The sequence below is a fragment of the Lepisosteus oculatus genome, chromosome 2, assembly GCF_040954835.1.
Source record: "Lepisosteus oculatus isolate fLepOcu1 chromosome 2, fLepOcu1.hap2, whole genome shotgun sequence".
Classification (NCBI taxonomy): Eukaryota; Metazoa; Chordata; class Actinopteri; order Semionotiformes; family Lepisosteidae; genus Lepisosteus; species Lepisosteus oculatus.
This window is the reverse complement of record NC_090697.1, coordinates 17,756,543-17,776,639: the sequence shown is the minus strand read 5'-3', so window position 1 is coordinate 17,776,639 and position 20,097 is coordinate 17,756,543. Positions and strand designations below refer to the sequence as shown.

The window sequence follows — 20,097 nt, the reverse complement described above, 5'->3', positions numbered from 1 at the left end:
TAGTTACCTTGTTGCAAATAATAATAATAATAATAATAATAATAATAATAATAATAATAATAATAATAATAATAATAATAATAATTTCATTATTAATTAATCTGGAAAATTCTTTAATTATATTTATAAAATGTATAAATGAGAATATGTTATATATAATATCCCTATTCAGCCTAACACTCCCATGATCTGGGAGGGAAGAAACTTGTGATTCTTGTGTGACACATTGCTGATGACCATGAAGGGGCATTGCCATAAAACTGTGTAACAGTGGTCAAGCCCCTCCCCCTGAAGGAAAAACTTGAGCAATCTCAGACAATGCAATTCAACTTAGTTGGAAATACAGACATAAAGAACAATAGAAGTTTAATTCATTTTCTACTTTTATCTATCCTTAAAAATTAAGTTGATACAGTACAATGTCTAGTGATTTGCCCAAGTCATTGGAAACACACAATATTTTGTCTCACGTGTTGTCTGAAACAACAGATTCATCAGACATCTTAGTTTACATTGAATGTCTGTGGAGAACAGAGGCTGTGCCAACTTGTGTCCTTTTTGTCTGAATCATGGACAGTGAATGCGTTAATGTTCGCAAGTTTAATTATTTTCTTTTAGTGCAGTTTCTTCATCAATGCTTTGTTGTGAATTATATTTTCATGCTGCTTTTTCAAAAGATATGCATCTGTTTTTCAACATCTGTTATTCCCTTCTGTATACTAAGTCTGGAAGATAGTACCCCATTATAAATGTACTGTATTATACAAAAGTGTAATAGTTAAGATGCTACCATAATCTTTCATTGACAAGACCTATTGCCAAAGTCCAACCAATGCCTGTTATGTAGGGTTCAATCTTATTGCTTTTATTTTTTCTCTGTGTTATATACAATATATCGGTGACAAAAATTAATATTGGGCTACAGATAATACTGTTCAAGTACACTATATTGATGGACATATCTCTGCCATTTAAATGGTATGTTTTCTGTTAATTTTCTTTACTGTCAAAAAGGGAAAAAAATCCTTATATGAGCTTAGACTATAATTTGACTATTATTTGTATATTTAAAAAAGAAATGCATGACTACTTTGTTAAATGTTGAAGAGAGGGATGCTTAACTTTGCATAAAATATTTGTATAATTATTTAATAAGCCATCGTGGACAAACATGAACACAGTGAAAAAAACAATAGTAATATATTTTCTTTACTAAGCAGCAATGTTCTTGGTGGGCATTTTAGCTCGGTAAATGGATTGATGGCTCAGATAGCACCCCTGCAATCCACCAGCGGTTTGGCTTCCTTCACTGCAAACGAGACAGTCTGTAGCTCCACATTTCTCCCTTTGGATTTAGTGATCCAGGAGTTAATTCCTATAGCTACAGATGGCTCAGGGAGCATAATCCTCTTTGATATCAATCCAATTCCATCTTCTGCACGTATGGACTCATTCAGATGAGAATTAGCCTAATTGAATGATTAGCGTTACTTTTCTGTGTACACTGAATGATGCACAAAACTGACCTACCAGAGCGTGTTTGTAGGAGGTAAAATTCCTGCTAGAAACAGAGATACCAAATGCGTTGGCTGCTGTTTGCTTTTACCTGCATGGAGAACTGAGCTTTACAAGGCTGTCTCTCTTACTTGCTGTCTAAAACTGAGCATCTGGGGAGGGAGAAAAAGCAAATCTTAGTCTGGCCTGGATTTGTGTACATCAGCCAAATACAAAGAAGGAGGAGGCAGGGGATGAGGGACTCTGGGATAAAGCCAGAATGCTTTTCTCTGTGCTAAGGTAAGTGATGCACTTTTGAAATGAAAGAGAGAATAGAAAAGATGTCATGTATCCTGTTGTGGGAGTCTGATTCAGCAACAAATGGGCAGGGAAAACTGCTTGATTTCCCTTGTAAAATAATAATAAAAAAAATGTATAAAGTAAAATTATCTTATAAAATTAATTACAGAAAAGTTGTGCTTCAAAACAGTTTTTATATTTTTATCTGACAAAACAGTAATGAAATCTTGTTTTGTTATGATAACTTAATATGATGGTGAACATCAGTTACTTTAAAATGATTTCAGGATTTACAATTCAAACAGCAAATGTAATGATAATCAGTTGTTTTTCAGAATTTGTTTTCAAAAATAAAAAGGCAGTTATCTGAGAGGAAATATCAACATAGGTAAAAGAAGAATGGAAACAACTTATATAAAACCAGAGTCAACAGATCTATCTTGAGTTAAGACATGATGCAGGACATGTTAAGAGCTTCTCTGTCTTTGCCAGTAACTGGTTCTAGAGTTAGGGTGTAACAGCTGAAACAGGTTTGCCTAAATATAACTCTGTTACAGAAGGTTTGGGTGTCAGTTGTGGCAACAGAACACAGAAGATCAGCTGATCTGAAAGGTTATTAGAATTAAGGTTTCATAAAAAGCTTAGAAGAACAGACTCCAGTGTGATTCAACACCTGGTGGCAGCCAGTATGATTGAGCTAGGCGAGGAGTAATGCAATTATGCTAATATAACAGCATTCTTCCAGTAGTATTTCTTGAGTTCCAGCCTGTTGATGGAGTGAAATATAAACACTTTAATTACAGTATTGCACTACTTCCTGGAGGAAGAAACAAAACATAGAATTTTGGCAATATGAGAAAGAGAGGTAGATCTAAACAAATCTATTTCTTCTACAGTAGCGCTAATGCTTTATGGATTGTAAAGATAAAAAAATAAATCCTAAAATATATTTTCAGGTATTCAAAAAGCATACATTCAATATGTTTCTTTAATGCAGATATAGGCCAGGAATGGCTCTTTGGCTTTGATTCTCTCCTCTGGATGTGTTATTGCTAATCTGCAGGATTCCAAAAAACCTTGAAGTGGTTGTTAAGTCTACATCCCTGTAACAGGATTAGCTAGCGGACAAAGATGCTTCCTATTTTAGATGCCCTGTGTTGGCAACCAGAATAACCCTACAGTGCAGACTTTTAAGTATTTTCTCCTAATAAGAGAATGCTATAGTAATGAAAGCAGGAAGTGAGTTCTGGAGTTCAAGATTCATCATGAGATTTATATATACTGTATTATTACTTAAGAAAGGAAAGAAAAATGTAGAGTATACCTTTCACACTCTAATAATTTACACAAAGAATCCTATTCTACATGCTGATAAAAAATGTTGAATAGCAGTGGGAGAGATGCTTTCACTTTCTGAATTCCAGCTAGGAGTACTCAGTTAATATGTCAAGTTAAATTAACTTGATGGATACCATCAACAAATTTGGAAATGGATGGATTTGTAACCTGCAATTCAGACAGGCATGTGTTAATTATTTTTAGTGGGGATGCTCAGCTGCTTTTACCATTTACATGATCAATAAATTATCATGGATTGGAAATAAAAGGTAAATACAAGACACAATATCAGAAACTGAGTATACCAGCTCTGTGTTATCAACAGTTTGAAAAAGCAAACAGGGCTGGTCTAAGGAAGTTTGGGGTTTGAATAAGTAGTTGTACAGAATGAATGAAAGGGATGGCCAATGAATTTGACACTTCAACAGATATTCATTTTTCTCTCCATGTCAAGGGTGGTAGAATGGTACAGTGGTTAGCATTGCTCTCTTGCAGTGCTGGGTCCTGGGGTTCAGTTCCTGGGATGTGCTCTGTGTGGAGTGTGTATGTTTTCTTTACATCCGTATAGATGTGCTTCGGTTGCTCTGGTTTTCTCCCACAGTTCAATTGTCAATTGACTTCTTAGAAAATTGGCATCAGTGGGTGGATATTTCTGTCCGCCCTGCAATGGGCTGTCATTCCAACCAGTGTGTATCCTGCCTTGCATCTGCTGCTTGCTGTGATAGGCCCCGGCTCCTCAACAACCCTGTAATGGTTAAAGCTGTTAAAAATGGAAGGATGGACTTTAATGTGTCATTAGTTAAATTCTTTGGTAGATAAATATCAAAGTCTAAAGAAGGTCATCAATGCTTGAAGTATATAACTAATTAACATGGGAAGGTTCTCAAGGATTCCTTAGTTACTGGCCATTGAGAATCATAGAGGTTTCCAGTTTTCATCACATACAGTATGTGCTCTTAGCTTCTTAATTGAACAAATTATTTGATTGATCAATTGACTGTTTCTTCAGTCAACAACTTAGGTATTAAAGATCACTAGCAAACCAGAGTATCTGTAAATGTCCAGGGCTGAGCATGGCCATCTATGATCTTCAGATTACAGGTGTCCAAGTTCTGGTCCTGAAAACCCATGATATCTTTTGGGTTTAGTCCCAGTGGAGCTGTGATCAGTTGTTTAAATGGAAAAAAGGTAGTATTTTCTAGATCTTTGTTCACTGAACAAAGACCTTCTGTTTTAGAGGATGGCTCTTCTGATGTGCAGTCTTCATTTATCTTTTCTGCCTTAGTGACTCTCTTCTCTATATGGACTTTTGGTGTTTTAGGCCTCTGGCATTTTACATACAGTATACCTGTAAGAGGGGACCAACGTCACCCATCACCTCTGTGACATCAGCTGTATCAGTCAGCTGTGTCAGTCAGCCTGTGCCAGTAACTCCTCTACTTAGCAGATCAAGGGGAGAAGTGAGAAATTACAAATGCAGGTAGGCCAGAATGAGCTAGTCCAGTTAGTATTTTAAGGATAAAACCCTTACTCTTGTCTCTTACTGTATGTACTGTGCCTGGGAATTCTTAACGGCCAAGTAGTCAGAAACACAGTTCAATGTCTCCCTTGAAGAATAGTGTGTACTGCAGCACAGCGTCTTCTGTTACTATAGAAGAGGAGAAGAGAGTCACCTACGGTATTGTTGACACCACTCATAGCAGCAACCCAATTTTTTGGAAGAGCCATTGAATATCCCAGATTGCAAAGGGCTCATGGGTACACCCTGGAAAGGATGCCAGTCCTTCACAGGGCACATACTGTACAGACACAAACACCCACACTACAGGAACCATTTTTCCTATTTACCTACCATTGTGTTTTTGGACTGTGGGAGAAAACTGGAGCACCCGGAGGAAACCCACACAAACATGGAGAATATAAGAACTCCAGGCAGATAGCACCCCAGGAATTAAACCAAGGGCTGCTGCTGCAAGGTGGCAATGCTACATTGGCGTGCCACCCCTGACACAGTGAGATAAAGAACTTGTTAAAGTGTGCATTTCACTGATTGTAACTTTCATAATGCTGTAAAACTACCTTATTCAGTCTAAAAAACTTCCCCAGATAACTACTGTGCCAACAAGCCACCCTGTAGTACTATTATGAATTATATACATGGTACATTTAATTTCACAGGTCATTTCTGTACGATATATTAATAATTGCTCTTGGGTTGGGTTATATAAATACATATATTAGTATGGTTATATCAGGTGTAACAAAACAAAACAAAAACAAACTCCTTGGCTAATTTACTTTGTTGTATATAGTTTTACAATGTTAAAATAGATTTTACCTATAGGTACAAATATTCCCAAGGAGAATAATTATTTTTTTAACAAAATACAATGGCATAGGTGTTTCAGATGATCAGTCACCAAGAAACTACAGTTTTAAACCAAATGTTAGTACTGGTTCACAGAAATAGAGAGCTATTTAAAGACATCTACATTCACCAGATGAATATGTATGAAAACCCATGTACATTAAAAAAGTAGGTGTAAAGGACTTTGATTGTGAATATCCATAAATATCAAGCTTCATTCTGTAACAGTCTCATTCGTTATTGTATACTTGTGTGAGCATGAGACAATCAGACTTATTTGTTTTGAAAAAATGTGCAAAACTTTTGCAAAAAACTTAAATTCCAACCCTCCATAAAAAAACTGATAGGTTTAGACACAGCTTAGAATAAAGTAGTTTCAATGAAGGGCAACACTGTGGGTGGGGGGCAGTTAAGTCTAAATAACACTAATGCTCACGTGTTGGCTCAGAATCTTGTCCAGAGCTGGTATCTGAGCTGTAGCTCTACTGGCTTATTGAGGTTAACGTTGCTTACAGGACAGTCAATACTGATATAACATTATGCATACACCGTATTTTACCCTTAGGATGTGCTAACTATTTCAAGCTGGTCATTTCAGCAATTCTAGTTCACAGCCATTTTGTTTAATTTCTGTACATGTGCAACAAGATTGTTTTTTGGAATTTGTTCCATCTTTTTGAAAGAGTAGAAAATGTAGCATGGTAAAAAGTTCTTTCATGCATATGGGCCAGTGAAACATAGTGGTCCCAGAGAGAGAAAAAGTGAGTGGTAACCTCAGCAATACATGAAAGAAGTCACAGTAGAATTCAATGTAGTTTTGTAATACGTTTACTATGAAAGTGATGAACACCGGTGTTCTCTCCTTTCCTCAGCTATAAAACTCAGACATCTTAAGGTACTTTTTAATACCTTAGACATTGCTTTAACAGTGCTTTGTTACCATAAATGTCCTCTTGAAAAAAGAAGAAATATTCTGAATGGGTGTCTTTGTAGACATTGAAAATATCACAAAAGTTTGACTGTCAGACATTCTTTAGAGTACCTGGTCAGCCTAAATAAAGACACATCACTACCAGGACTGCACAACACAAGGTGTACTGCCTGCTTTCTTGGACATAAAGAATGTTATGACATCAAGAAAAAAATGAGAAAAGACAGTATAGTATAGCATTTAAAGTCCAAAACTAATCAGCTACACTTCTTGTTGCACTTTGATATATTCTCCAATTACCTGGTCTTTTACAAGCTGCCTGCTTTTTTTATTCTGGGTCGATAATAATCCTATGTATAAAAATTAAAACTGGTTTAGCGGGTTGATTTCTGTTGTTTCTCAAAATGTATTTTCCCCCAATAATTATTTTTTAGTGGTTTGGCTTTTTCAATTGTGATATGCAATTTCATTTCCAATTGCAGTATAAGCCTTTGATTAAGTCTAAGTTTCATAACATTCACAGTCTTTCCCCAAGCGTTTCTAACTTTTCTTTATTTTATTATCTCTCACAAGATGTGCTTTCTTTCAGGATGCTTTGTCATCTCCAGTGGGCCATTGCCAGTCTTTTGAGTTTAGTAACAAGTGCAATGCAGCTTGGAATTATTCGTGATTATGTCTCTTGTGGGGCCTGGGTGCTCAAAAACATCAGCTCTTCTGATTCCGAGTCATTGGTGCAATACAGTGTGCTAAAAAACAGACGTTTGGCAGGAGATGACTCACAAGAAAATCCCAGAAAGCTCCTTCTCAAGGCAGACACAGACAACAAAATAGATGTTCTGAACAAGGGTGTGGAGGCGTATTGATGAATAAGCATTTTGCTTTAGTTCAACCAGAACTTTAGCTTGAAAGACAGAAGTAGCCCAACTAGCTGTTGTTTACTGATAAGAAAAGATTAGCTCATTATTATACAGACCCTGAATAAGTTGAAGCCATAGTTGCAATTGGACCCATACCATTGTACTTTAATGTTATTGTAATGTAATGTCCCCTACAATTGGCTGTTGAGCATAGTCCTGTCTTGGTGAGTTGTCATTACCCTTACTAGAATAAGTAGCCTTCTGGTAATGGATAGATGCTTTACTATTGATTTCAGTATTAATTGTGCAGCTTGGCTTTAAACAAAAAACAACTTTATTTGTTAAAAATATTTAAATGACCAAATTATTTACATAAATAATGGCAATAGCAGTAACAAAAACACATTTTACATAAACTTAGTAATGAAAGTAAGAATACTACAGTAACTTTGATGTTGTACATGTAAACTGTTTAAAAATTCAATAGCCTGGACCAGGCAGGGTTAGGAAATGTCATCACAAGGCTTCTAATATCACTGCTGTCAGATCTAATTCAACAGTTCTTTGGACTTTTTCACATTCTTAAGCTCAGATTTGTGTGACTTATTAATGCACAGCAATGGTTTTGTAGATGAGAGGGCTTCAGCCATCCTGTTACTCATTCTGAGAAGCAGTACAAATCTAGCAAGTGATTGACTGGTGCTATGAAGCTCAGTCCTCTTTTATTTAGTATGTAGTACCTTTGATAGGTTATCTGTGGGCTGACTATATGAGTATTGTACTCCATCACTCCATTAAGCTCACATTAGAAGATATGCTTTATTTTGAAATGCAATAAGGAAATATCAAAAAGCCATAAAGAGGAGATTCCACAGCTGAAATGTTGTGTGTCTGTTCTTTACCTGGAATGGAATAAGCCTTTACCTGTTTCTTTGTAACCTTCTCATGCTGATGTAGCTATGAGCTCAAACGTACGCAGCCCATTATGTGCATTTGGTTGTGTTTCTCTCAATGGTCTCATTCCAGTGTTACTGTATATCCACTTAAAATGTCCCCAGAATGGCATACTTTAGAGCAGGTACTCAAACCTGATGTGCATACCTTTGAGAGGTGGGAAGAGAATGGCTATAAAAAAACACACAAACTTGCTCAGGACCCTGGAGCTGTGAGGCAATAGCAATACCCACTCTGCCTCCCTCTTGCTTGTTGTTTTTCTTAATAGAGGTAAATATTTGTTTCCCCCCCTTTATAGGTAAGACAAAAGATTGGAATTATGGTTTATAGTTTATGGTTTATAAATTATAGATGTACTGGTACAGGCAGTGTATGAAGATCTTATGCTAAACAGTGTGTACTGTAGTTACTGTATATAGCATGGAGAAGAGAGCTTCACATCAGCAAAGTGCCAAGTTACAGATTAGAGATCTGTAGAGATCTAAATCGGTGGTGCAAGGTGGAAAGTGCTGCATCAGCAGGCTGAAGTGCTCTTGACTAGTGAGTACATGTCACACCACACAGAGCATCTAAATGTATAAAAGTACAGAATAACATAGGATCTTTAAATACAGCAGGAGGGTGAATAGATAAGTCTTGAATGGAAGAAATTACAAATGTACATGGCATAAATCCTTAAAACAGTTAAAGTATTGAAAACTATTACATATGGAAACTCAGCAAATGAGAATTCAGGAGAAAAGAGGAGAGAGAGCTTCTTTACACAGAGGGTTGTAGGTGTCTGGAACAAACTGTATAGCCATGTTGTTAAAGCGGATTGAATGCAATTCTTGGAGCATCATCCATCTGGCAACAAAATGACAAGGCAGGCTGTATTATCCATCTATTTTGAGCTTTTAAAGCTTTTTAACAGCATTGACCTTAACTTTTTACTTTCACAATCCATGCAATCTAAAAGCTTTAATTCATATACTGCTTAAGTTTTAAGTAAATTTTCCTGTGTTAAAGAAAAGCACATTAACAATGATTTAAGTATAGGAATTGCTGCTTTAAATCTGATTGTATTATGATGACAAAGCAAGACGTCAGTCTTAATGTTTTGAAAAGCAGCTGTTTTATTCTTACGACTTGCACACTAGGGCAAGGATTAAATCAAAACTTCAATCCATCCATGACCAATTCAACATGTTTACCAACAGTTTGCTAGTGCCTATTGCGTCAATCCTGTGGATATGTTATATCAGATATTTATCTTAGAAGTTGTGAATGGGTGGATTGAGGTTTTGATTTTATCTGGATCTGGAACCCCTACAAAAGGCATTCCCAACTTCAGATCAGCAGTACCTCTTCACATCAGGGATCCCCTCTGATTTTTAGGGTTTCATTAAACTAAGGTCTCAGTTATCTGATTGATGTGACAATATGCTTCCCCAATGCATTTTAATTGTTTCATCTCAAAAAACATTATGAAAAATGTCCTGTAAACTAATGTCTGGTGACAGTTCTAATACTGAATGTGGAGCGATGGTATGCACTGCTGCCTCAGAGATCTACTGTCGGCCCCTGGATTTGATTTGCTGGACTAGGTGTAGTTTGTGTGATCTCCTTGGATATGAATGGGCTTTCCCAGGTCCTCTGGTTTTTTCTCACTTTCAAGTTGTGTGCTGCATAGATTAACTGGAGTCCCTAGATTGTGATTAAGTGTGTGTCCTGTGATGGACTGGAATCCCATCCAAGGTGTAGTCTAGCCTTGTGCCCTTTGCTTCTTGGATAGCCTTCGGGTTGTCATGACTCCTTAACAGGAATAAGAGGCTTCCTGATAATGGAAAACTGAACATTTCGATTAAATTGATTCATTTTAGACTGGGGCCTCAAATGCTCTTCCCAAAAGTATGTTCTGTTTGGTGTTCCACTTCAGCTCTTGGGTAATTAATGGGTTTGGTTAATTGATGTTACCCAGGCCTGAAACTACAGTATTTATAATAGTTTAACTGAAATAAATCATATCTCTTACATTATCTGCTGTGAGACAAGGAACATAAATACAGTTATGTTTGTCTAACTGACTTAATAATGAGAGAACTCAAGTTGAGGTTAAAACCAGAAAGCACTGAGGACTTTAAGAAAGAGTTTAAGTTTGAGACCACTCTGAATAAAGCAACCTCTTTATTCAGAGATATTTAATTTAACAGTAGCTCTGTTTTTTTATTGGAGTGGCTTTAGAAGTAACTTCTTGTTTTCAAAATGAAAATCACATAAGAATGTATTCTACCTCTGCCATGAACTTTGCAGGGTCTTGTAAAAGAATGGAATTAGGGAAATATGTTTGAAATGTTTGAAAAGAAAGCAAGTTTCTTTTTAAAAGAGGTAACAGCAGGACATAGGCTCGTTACTGTACATCAGGCATGTGATTACCATACCAGGATTACTGCAGACCAATATGCCCCTTCAGATTGAGCCAGCTAATGACCCACTAATACACTGAGCTAAACAATGTACTTTTTAATCACATTCACATGGATCAGCCCAGAAAATATTTAGTTGGCTTTTTTGTCACACTATTTTTGCTTTCAAAATGGGTGTGAACACTGCTCATACTATATATCTTCAAATGTGAGCAGAAGCTGAATGCAAGGTCAGAGGCAAGGTTATTATTGCAATATTTGTTTTATTGTTTTTCCAACAACATAAACATTTTGAAATGTAGCAGAAAATAAAATCCACAAAAAAACAAACAACATCCTGCTTCAACAGCTCTGGTACAGTATGTCACAAAAACGTTTCAGAATATGAAAAAAATGACTTTTTTTTCTCAAGCTACTGTCCTTAAAAGCTGTTTCTAATATATTCTACTGTACATAAAGATAAGTGTATGGCAGCTCTTCTCCTTATTGCCAGTTACTCCGTGAGCCATTTCCAGTGGTCTCTAAAAATTAGCTTCAATTGGTCACATTATCTCAATGTCTGTATAACTGATGTTTGTATGTAATCTGCTTCTGGGATCAGCCATCCTTAATATAATCCTTCATTAGACCTTCCGGTATAGGTCGGTCAGAGACCTCCTAACATTCAGAACAAGTGTGTATACTTGATAAAGCCTCTAAACTGATATGGAAATGCTGAAGTGTTCTTGCCCTAATTCTGTCTTCTAAATTGAGAGGACTTTCTAACTGGTCATGCTTTTCTAGTGTTCTCCGAAAACGCCTTTCATGACCCCTTGAGGAAATCTCAGTCCAGTCTTCCCTTACTCAAAACCATGGAAACCATTGGAAGCTGAATATTATCTGTATAAGAAATAATCTATATTATATATAATATCATACTGCCATTCTTTTTTTGAAAGAATATAGGTTCTACATTTCTGATAGAAATTCTTAAAGCTTAAAGGTAGAAATCTTAAAGGAGATAAAGGATGATAATAAAAGTAAATACATATACATTTGTACAATGACAGCTTTGGTAAAATTGTTGGAATCTATATCAGGCTAGAAAAAGAATTCCAAATTCTGCATTGTGGCAAAGAAGGTTTGAAAGGCCTGTTTTCTGTCTCAGAATCTTTCTATGTACTTGTTAATTTTTCACATGAAAGCTGGTGCCTCTGATGACAGGCTTCTAAGGTGCCTCTAAACCCTGCTGATTTATTTATCAATGTACTGTTATGTAGAGCACGTGTCAGTGACTAAAAAGCACAGAGGCCACTTTGAAGATGTGGCTGTGAGCCTTTGTAGACAGTAGGAAATATAACTGGAGAGAGTGACTTTTCGGTTGATATTTTATGTTTATATTTTATGACTGCTCGGGGCATAGTTCTTTAAAAATTCAATTATACAAAGACAATAGTTCCGATAAGGCTTACAGAGACTGTGCACATCAATGTCTACTACTGCATGGTTATTCAGGAACTCAACGTTATAAGTCCCACGAAGGACAAAGCAGAAGTAAATCTTATAAGTATATAAGTAATACATATAACTATTCTCAGCATAATATGCAGCGCGTCAAGAAGAAACTCTTGAGAACACCCCCTTTTTCTAAGTAACTGGACCACCTTACCACACACAACTTAAACTTTCAACTCCCTAAAAAACACAAAAGCTGTGTTTGTCTATCTTTATGCAATGCTGGTCCCTACCTTGGATCTGCTAGAGTACTTGCCCAGATCTCAGGGTAGTCTCAAGATGATTAAGGAGGCTTTTTGTTCTATCCTTAGATTCTAAAGGACCTGATTAGCCTGGGGGCCTTTCTAAAGAGGGCATTTGACCAGGCAGGTAGCTGTTGTACATGGCTACCTGAGATACGGGCATTTTAGATGTTTTTGAATTGTTCACTTGTTAGCTAATTTTCTCATGAAAGCTTAATTTGGATTCTCAGGAATGTTTTAGAAAATTGGATCATGTATCCCCACAGAGTAAGTACACTGATGTCTTATTATTAATTTCCTTATTTGCAATAACTTTCTGAATAATAATAATAATAATAATAATAATAATAATAATAATAATAATAATAATAATAATAATAATGATAATATATGCTTTAGGTTAGGGATTTCAATTGTGCGTGGCATTCAGTCTTAGAAACTATCATATCACATTATTTTTTAATTATAGTGATACAATATTTAAATTTAATATACATGTATACTCATCATTGCAATTATAATGCTGAGAGAAACGTATATTTACACAAGGTATAATCATTTTTTTTTATTTGCAATTTAAAATATGGACATGAACAAGACTACTTTGCATGGTCACTGTGGACGTACAGTGAAGTAAATATTAAAAGGCTTGGAAAAGTCCTTGAAAATGCAAAATGGTAACAGTATCTTGATCTAATGCATGAAAATAAAGTAGTACTGTACATAGAATGGAAGGTTAATGATTAATTGAAAAGAAATGTTCTGTAATTTCATTAAACTTATTCAATGGTTTTCGAACAAAAATAATCAAAAAACAGTGTTATTCTGTACAAAAAAGAAAGATTAAACACAATTTATTATGCATAAATGTATATTTTCTTAAATCCACTTTTAATTGATAATTTGCTATTGATGCACTGAAATGCAGAAAGTTCTGAATGTCCTTGATGAATCAGAGAAATTTTGAAATGCCGTTTGTGTTACTGTATGTGCATTTTTATTATATGAGAGTAATATAGCTAGTTAGGTCCATATGTATTTTTTATGTCAGGCTATGCAGCAGCAAGACAGATTTTGAAATGTAACCTGATAGTGATAGTTTAGAACAGAAGGTGTATTCTTAGCTCAGGCCTATTCAGCATTATTCATTATGACCACAATTTCTCTCTTACATTCATGTTCTAACTCTCTGTATGATAAATCACTGACACAGAAAGCCAAGAGTGTCTGAACAAAGTGCATGAAGGAAAAATGTGAGTCAAGTTGTAGGATTCAAAGAGAGGGAAAATATGACAAAAAGGACTACCTGAATACTGTTTCTTATATGAATCAAAAGAAGGGAACAATGAAGCAATAGAATGATTGAGTTAAAATGGTCTTCATAAATTAATACTTACATAATCTAGGCAGAAAGAGATTAAGGGTTTTTTGAGGACAAGTTTAAGATAGTTCAGTGGAAGCCTTGTTCTTAGTTTTCACACAGATTTTAAAGGGATTTCAGATTCGAAGTTTGACCAAACAATGTTCTGAATTTGTGTAACATGACAGTTTGAAGTTACATAAAACTAATAATTACATATGTATCTGTGCCCGTGGGTGGATTGGAGCTATTAGAATGTGAGGCCTTGAAATAATGGGTGTTTAAAACATTATATTATTATATTTAATAATATATTAAAATAAAACCTTTTCCAGCACCTTGATTGTTTCTCAGTGACATCTAAATGGTTCCAAGAACTAATTATACAAGAAGTGACAGTTTGTTGTGATGTTAGGAAATTTCAGACACAGGTGTAAGTAATGTCAACACTTAAAAACTAAAAACTTTATTTTAGTTTCAGAAGCCCTAATTATTAATTCATCACAACAATATTTTTTTAAAAGGATGAATATAAATTTTTGTTTTACTATTTTTTGAACATTTCTGATTAGGTAATTTAAGATCCTGATTTTAGGCATTTTTTTCACACCGTGGCTAGCATATTTTTTTTTCTTTACACACTATGGGGAAGGGATGTTTGTGAAATGTGAAAATCAAACAATTCAGTCTTAAAATTGCAGGTACAATATTTGTTTATGCTTGATTTTATCAAAGTTCTTTAAAGTAATTTATATAAATATCCTTTAGATAAGGATGCATCTCTTGCGTAGATTTATTATAGAAATGGTCCATCAGTTTTCTAAATCCTGTGGCTGCTTTGCACGTATCAAAAGCAGAAATCTCCATAACCTCTGGCAAGATGGAAATCCATAGCAGACCTTCATCTTGCCAGCTTGAAGGATGTGGTTTTGAATTTCCTCTTCTTTAGGGTTCCTGGTCTGCAGACATGACAACGTGAGGGTGATAAGATCACCTTATGGGCTTCAACATTTTGAACGCTTTATTCCTGAGTGGAATTTTGATTTTATTTCTCTAGTTGCACCAAAACTACTTTGCAGGGTAGTAATGTTATTATGTGGGATTTCAATTAAGTTTTAATTCAGCCTACTTGGATGAAAAAAGCTGGATCAGAGCTGACCGCTCTATCCTTGAGAAGCACGATTCAGCAAGTTTTCTATACTGTACTGTAGGTCACCTTGAATCTCTAATTGAAAGAGTTGGGGCAGTTCTGTTCAACTGGTTGATTAACTGGGCAGTCACAGTTAAAATAGAAATCTTTAAAAAATGTTGCATCCTGCTGCTCCACATTTAATTGAACAAGTTACTTGCTGAGGTAATTTATATCTGTTGCAAGTCATAAACTGAGGAAGAAGGGTGACCTATAGTGTAAAATCTGGTCTCCATGGCTGAGATTAACCACCCTTGGACTCAATGTTGTGGCAGCATCACATATTATCACAGACATGTGTAATGAAGAAAGAACTATTCCTCCTACTTGTTCGATCCAAGCACGCAGATGGACCCGTATATCGAATGCAAGCAAAACTGTTACAGATTTGTCGCTTTTCTTCAGTGCCTTGGCCACGAATTGAAGACCATTTAGCAGATACTGAGGGGGCGCAGAAAGACATGGAATTTTAGCCCTTTCCCACATGTAGCATCTTTACAAGGTAAATCTAGTGCACATATACAGTATTTAGCCAGTTTCTATGTGCATTGAGGATAGCTATTAAACCTCCCGGAATTGACGTGTTAGAAATATACAGACAAGCACCACCAGGGGGAGCCTGCTTCCTGATGTTTTAAGAAGCAATTGCACACAATCCGTGTGTGACAGCTGAGCCACTTACACAGGCTCAGACGATTCTTACCTCTGCTTTGAGATTCCTTTTCAGATTTGCTTCGCTCTGTTCCCCTGCTGATTTGGCGTGGGGAGGTTGGGGTGGGAATGGCGGATCACTTCCACTTCCGCTGCAGTGTTTCTCCTCTGGCCCTCTCAATACCGCTGCTCTGTGGCTGTTCTTCTCAGACCCCGATGACTGTTGAGAGCTCAGGCTAGTGCCCCAGGCTTTGAACTCTAAAACCTTACAGAAGCTCTCATGGCTTGAAAAATGATTTTTTAAAAGCTCACAGCCACCACTGGCCACTGTTATCTTTAAGCCTGGAGGGGTCTGTAAGGCAGATATACATAATAGTAAACATGTTTTACACAAAATGGTAATGTAATCAGCTACACAAACATTACTGAGCTGGCTAGTAAGACTTTAGCCCAATTTCTTTTGTTTCTTTTTTCTTTTCAGATTTAGAGAAAACATTTTTTTTGTCTTACTTGCAACTCCCAATTTGGAATCAGCAGTGGTTTAACAGTTTGGCTTTTTGCTATATTCCTGCTCAACCACAGGAAAACAACTGCTTACACGCATCCTCTGAAATATACTCACTCAAGCCAGCTGTTTCTTCTTACCCCTTGAGCATCGCAGTGCCCACAGCTGAGCTAGCATCAGGCTGAGGGTCAGGAAAACACTTTAAGCTCACAGGTGCCACTACACAGGTGTCTCTGTTTGGCTTACAAGCACATCTGAACTGCAGTTCCAGGCAAGATGTGCTCTGGGAATTCCAGTCACAGTTGACTAATCACAAACCCACAATCAAGTTTCTTGTATACTCCCTGAATAACATTGTTCTTTTTCCTCCTTTACCTAAACCTGTTGATGCAGATGCTACAGTATATAAAGCAGTCTCACTTTGCTTTTCTTTAGCCTGATATTTAACAAAAATGAATTTACATTTTGGATTTCTAAATTTATGCTTGTTTCTAGTTTGAAATGGAAGCGTGATGATTAAAAATCTTCTCACAAGTTAAAGTGATAATTAGATTCAAATGTATGACATGAATAACTTGCTTAATCACTTTGAAGATTTCTGGAAATAGACAAGTTTTGAGATAAACAAAGTAAACATGTTGATGAATTTCCAAATATAAATATAGTGTGAATTTAAACATGCATAACCTTGTAATTTTGATATGAATGTACATATATTTGACAAATCCTGTCCCGCGGAGATGATACAGAGTTCTATGAGCACATTTGGGATTTTTTTAGCACTGTAGTTATTATTAGGAAGGTCACCTGCAGCAATTAGGTTTTTTTTAAAGTTGTGATTAAAAGAGATGCAGTTGTTTTAAAAATTGTCTTTAAAAATACCATTATGTTTGAGACAAAAACCTAGTGTTAATGAAAATAATTTAAAAATGACTGTTTTTGACATGATTGTTTTCTATATTTTATTGTTTAGCAAAAGGTGACCACACCACATATATATATGATATGTATTTTTGATTTTGTAAAAATGTAATTTGTCTTATGTTTATTACAATGTAGGTTAATATAAACAAGCTATTGGTCTTTCAATTTCACAACACCAAAACAACAAGAATGAATAAAGTAAAATGCCTTCAGATTTAAAGTGGGACATGTCTAAAGGATGCAAAAGGTCAAAGCTGATTATTAAAGCTTAGATGTTTACCAAAGAAAAAAATAACGATATGTCTACATTAACATTCTATATTAAAAAGTATTAGCTTTGAAGACTCCCAAGACTGACGATATTCTACCAACTGCACTTAAGGAAACTTATTCATAGGCTGTTAAAAAACAAAAATGGAAAAGTCAACTCTTGAGTTGCTCAGGACAAGGATAATATCCATCAAGAAACTCAAAAAAAGAGAATTAACACCCCAGTGTTAATTAGGTGCTCCACAATTTATTAACTCCTGTCAATGTTTCAGAATAAGATGGAATAAAATATAGTGGCAGAAATAATTTTAAGAACATATTTCGCGAAGGTGGTACATTGGTTAGCATTAGTATAACTTACATGCTGTCTGCAAAGCAGGGAAAGCCAATGGTTTCTGTATTATTCAGAATTGCTGTCATTTTGCATTTAAAAATCTGTAATTTACAAAAGTTCTATTTCTTATCTAAGAAATTGTGAATTGTGTGTTTTATTTTAAGGAGAAACAAGCTTTTTTAAAATGCTTTGCTGGGATGGATGCAACTGTTAACACCCTAATTACACTTACCATTAAATCATTTTATTATATTTGTTTTACATTTGTACTTTATATCTTGAGTGAGATACTTTAACCCAGTTGATGCAATCAACCTAGCTACACCAGATGGGGACAACCATTGCTGGGTTAGGCTAGTGTCTTATTCAGGGTGGAGTCACCCAGGAGAAACCCTGGCCCAAAGAATGACTTGTACCATATATGGACGTTGAGGAATTAACTATAGGTCCTAAGATTTTGTTTGCTGTCGTTACTGCTTCCCCACATTGTCCTGATGATGTAAATAATGTTATAACGTAAACACTAAAGTATTTGTCATAAGTAACATTCAGTGTTTTCCATTTTGTATCTATAGTTAATGCTTTATTAGCTGCACTTAACATTCTGTATTTTTCTACATTACACATCACGTGCCAGATGTTCTCCCAGTCTTTAATTTGTCTAACTCTTTTAGAAACATCCTTTTCTGCTTCAAAAGTTTTTGCTTATTATTCTATTTTGGTATTGTCTGCAAACCTGACTAGTTTTCTAAATAAACTAGAATCTACATAATTGAAATTTGTCTCTTTTTCTTCATCTATAGTGTGGAATGAGTGGGCAGAATGCAGAGGGCTACTTTGGGCTATCCAGACCCCATCCTCCCATTTAACAATGACCTGCCCCTTCCACCAGTGAACCGCAATTCCACCAATGTGACTGTGTCCACCCCCGCCAAGAAGATCACTTTTTATAAGAGTGGGGATCCCCAATTTGGTGGCATAAGGATGGCCATCCACAAGCGCAGCTTTAAGTGCTTTGATGCCCTTCTGGATGACCTCTCCCAAAAGGTGCCCTTGCCTTTTGGAGTGCGAACCATCACAACCCCCCGCGGCACACGCTGTATCAACCACCTGGACCAGCTGGAGGACGGGGGGTGCTACCTCTGCTCGGACCGCCGCCAGGTGAAACCCATCAACATCGAAGGGCCTGGGAGGAAGCCCACACTGTGGCAGGGCAGCCATCTACACCACACACGCAGACGCCTGTCACATCTGGATGATGGGCCTGGGAGCCAAACTAGCCAGCCCTTCCACAGACACCCCAGGCGGATTGTGCTGGTGAAGAACAATGACCCTGCAGTCAGGAGATCTATCATCCTGAGCAGGAGAACTGCTCGCAGCCTCAAAGTCTTCATTGATGAGATCTCAGAGCTCATGCAGTGCAGCATCAGGAAGCTCTATACTCTAGATGGGCGAAAGGTAAGAGCATTCGGTGTGGTACTTTCAAGTGTAGACCATAATCTTTTTAATGGACCTGAAGCATATTGTCATTTCCTGGATTTTGCTTGGTTAAATATGACAACTTATTTTTACAGAGTGCTGTGAAGTACTTTGTGTTTGAAATTTCTAGTAATGTGAAATCATGGCTAAATGTAAAAATAATCTAATTATTTACTTCCATTTTCTGTCTTATATCACCTAATCTAGATAGCTCATCTATCTGCATATGTACACACATTTTTAACATAATTTCCTGCATTTCCCAATATCTCATCACTGTCATGCCCAGTCACAATAATCTTGTGCCATCTCAAGCGAAGTTCAAACCTTTTCTATATTAGCCACTTGCCAGCTCCATTCCATGTTAAGATGCTTCCTGCAGCACGGTGATTCTCCTTGCTCATGTAATCTTCTAGAAAATGTAGACATGCCTGTTACTTAAAGGGTTTAGTTAAACAGAAGTTTGAGGAGAGATCAAATTCTAACCTCTTACACATACCTAAGCATACAAGCTCCCAAAGGTGCAGACAGCGCTGCACGCATCTTTTCTAGCATTTTCCTTGATTGGTGTCCAACTGGTGTGGTGGGAGCCCTCAACTCTTCCCCCTCCCAAGGCTTCCAGACAGATATGTAGCTGATATTTCTTTTGGGGGTTCCTCTTGAAATATTTTCTTATCCATTCCATCTAGGAACCTTGACCAAGTAGTAGCTCTTTTCCTAATTCTGCATCAAGCTACTCTTTCTGGTCACTGCAGATTAATTCGCTGCCCACCACAGAGATTCAATATCAGGCTCCTGATAGTGATGCTCTAGTATGGCCACCTGTTTCCTTACTCATGTTTTATCATCTGCATCATACTGCACATGCTTCTCAAGCTCAACCCTGCATCATACTCTAATTCACTATATATCTGAATCTACTCAATAAATCAAGCTCAAGCCAACATCGTACTTGCTTCTCATTCATTCAGTGCCACACGCATGTTCTTCTTGGTTATTGCG

At 36.5% G+C, this 20,097-nt stretch overlaps 1 protein-coding gene across 2 annotated transcripts in view; it reads left to right on the top strand.

The window, feature by feature from the left end:
• The first annotated feature begins 1,550 nt into the window (after positions 1-1,550).
• The window catches only part of rp1l1b (rp1 like 1b), a 34,747-nt gene continuing 16,200 nt past the window's right edge, over positions 1,551-20,097 (top strand). The window contains exons 1-2 of one of the 2 annotated variants that reach the window (XM_015352269.2): positions 1,551-1,794; positions 18,420-19,074. In XM_015352269.2, the coding sequence (XP_015207755.2) occupies positions 18,439-19,074 (636 nt within the window). In that variant the 5' untranslated portion in view covers positions 1,551-1,794; positions 18,420-18,438. Of the gene's footprint in view, positions 1,795-12,498; positions 12,651-18,419; positions 19,075-20,097 lie in introns of those variants that run through there. The other variant, XM_015352274.2, reaches the window with a different exon arrangement.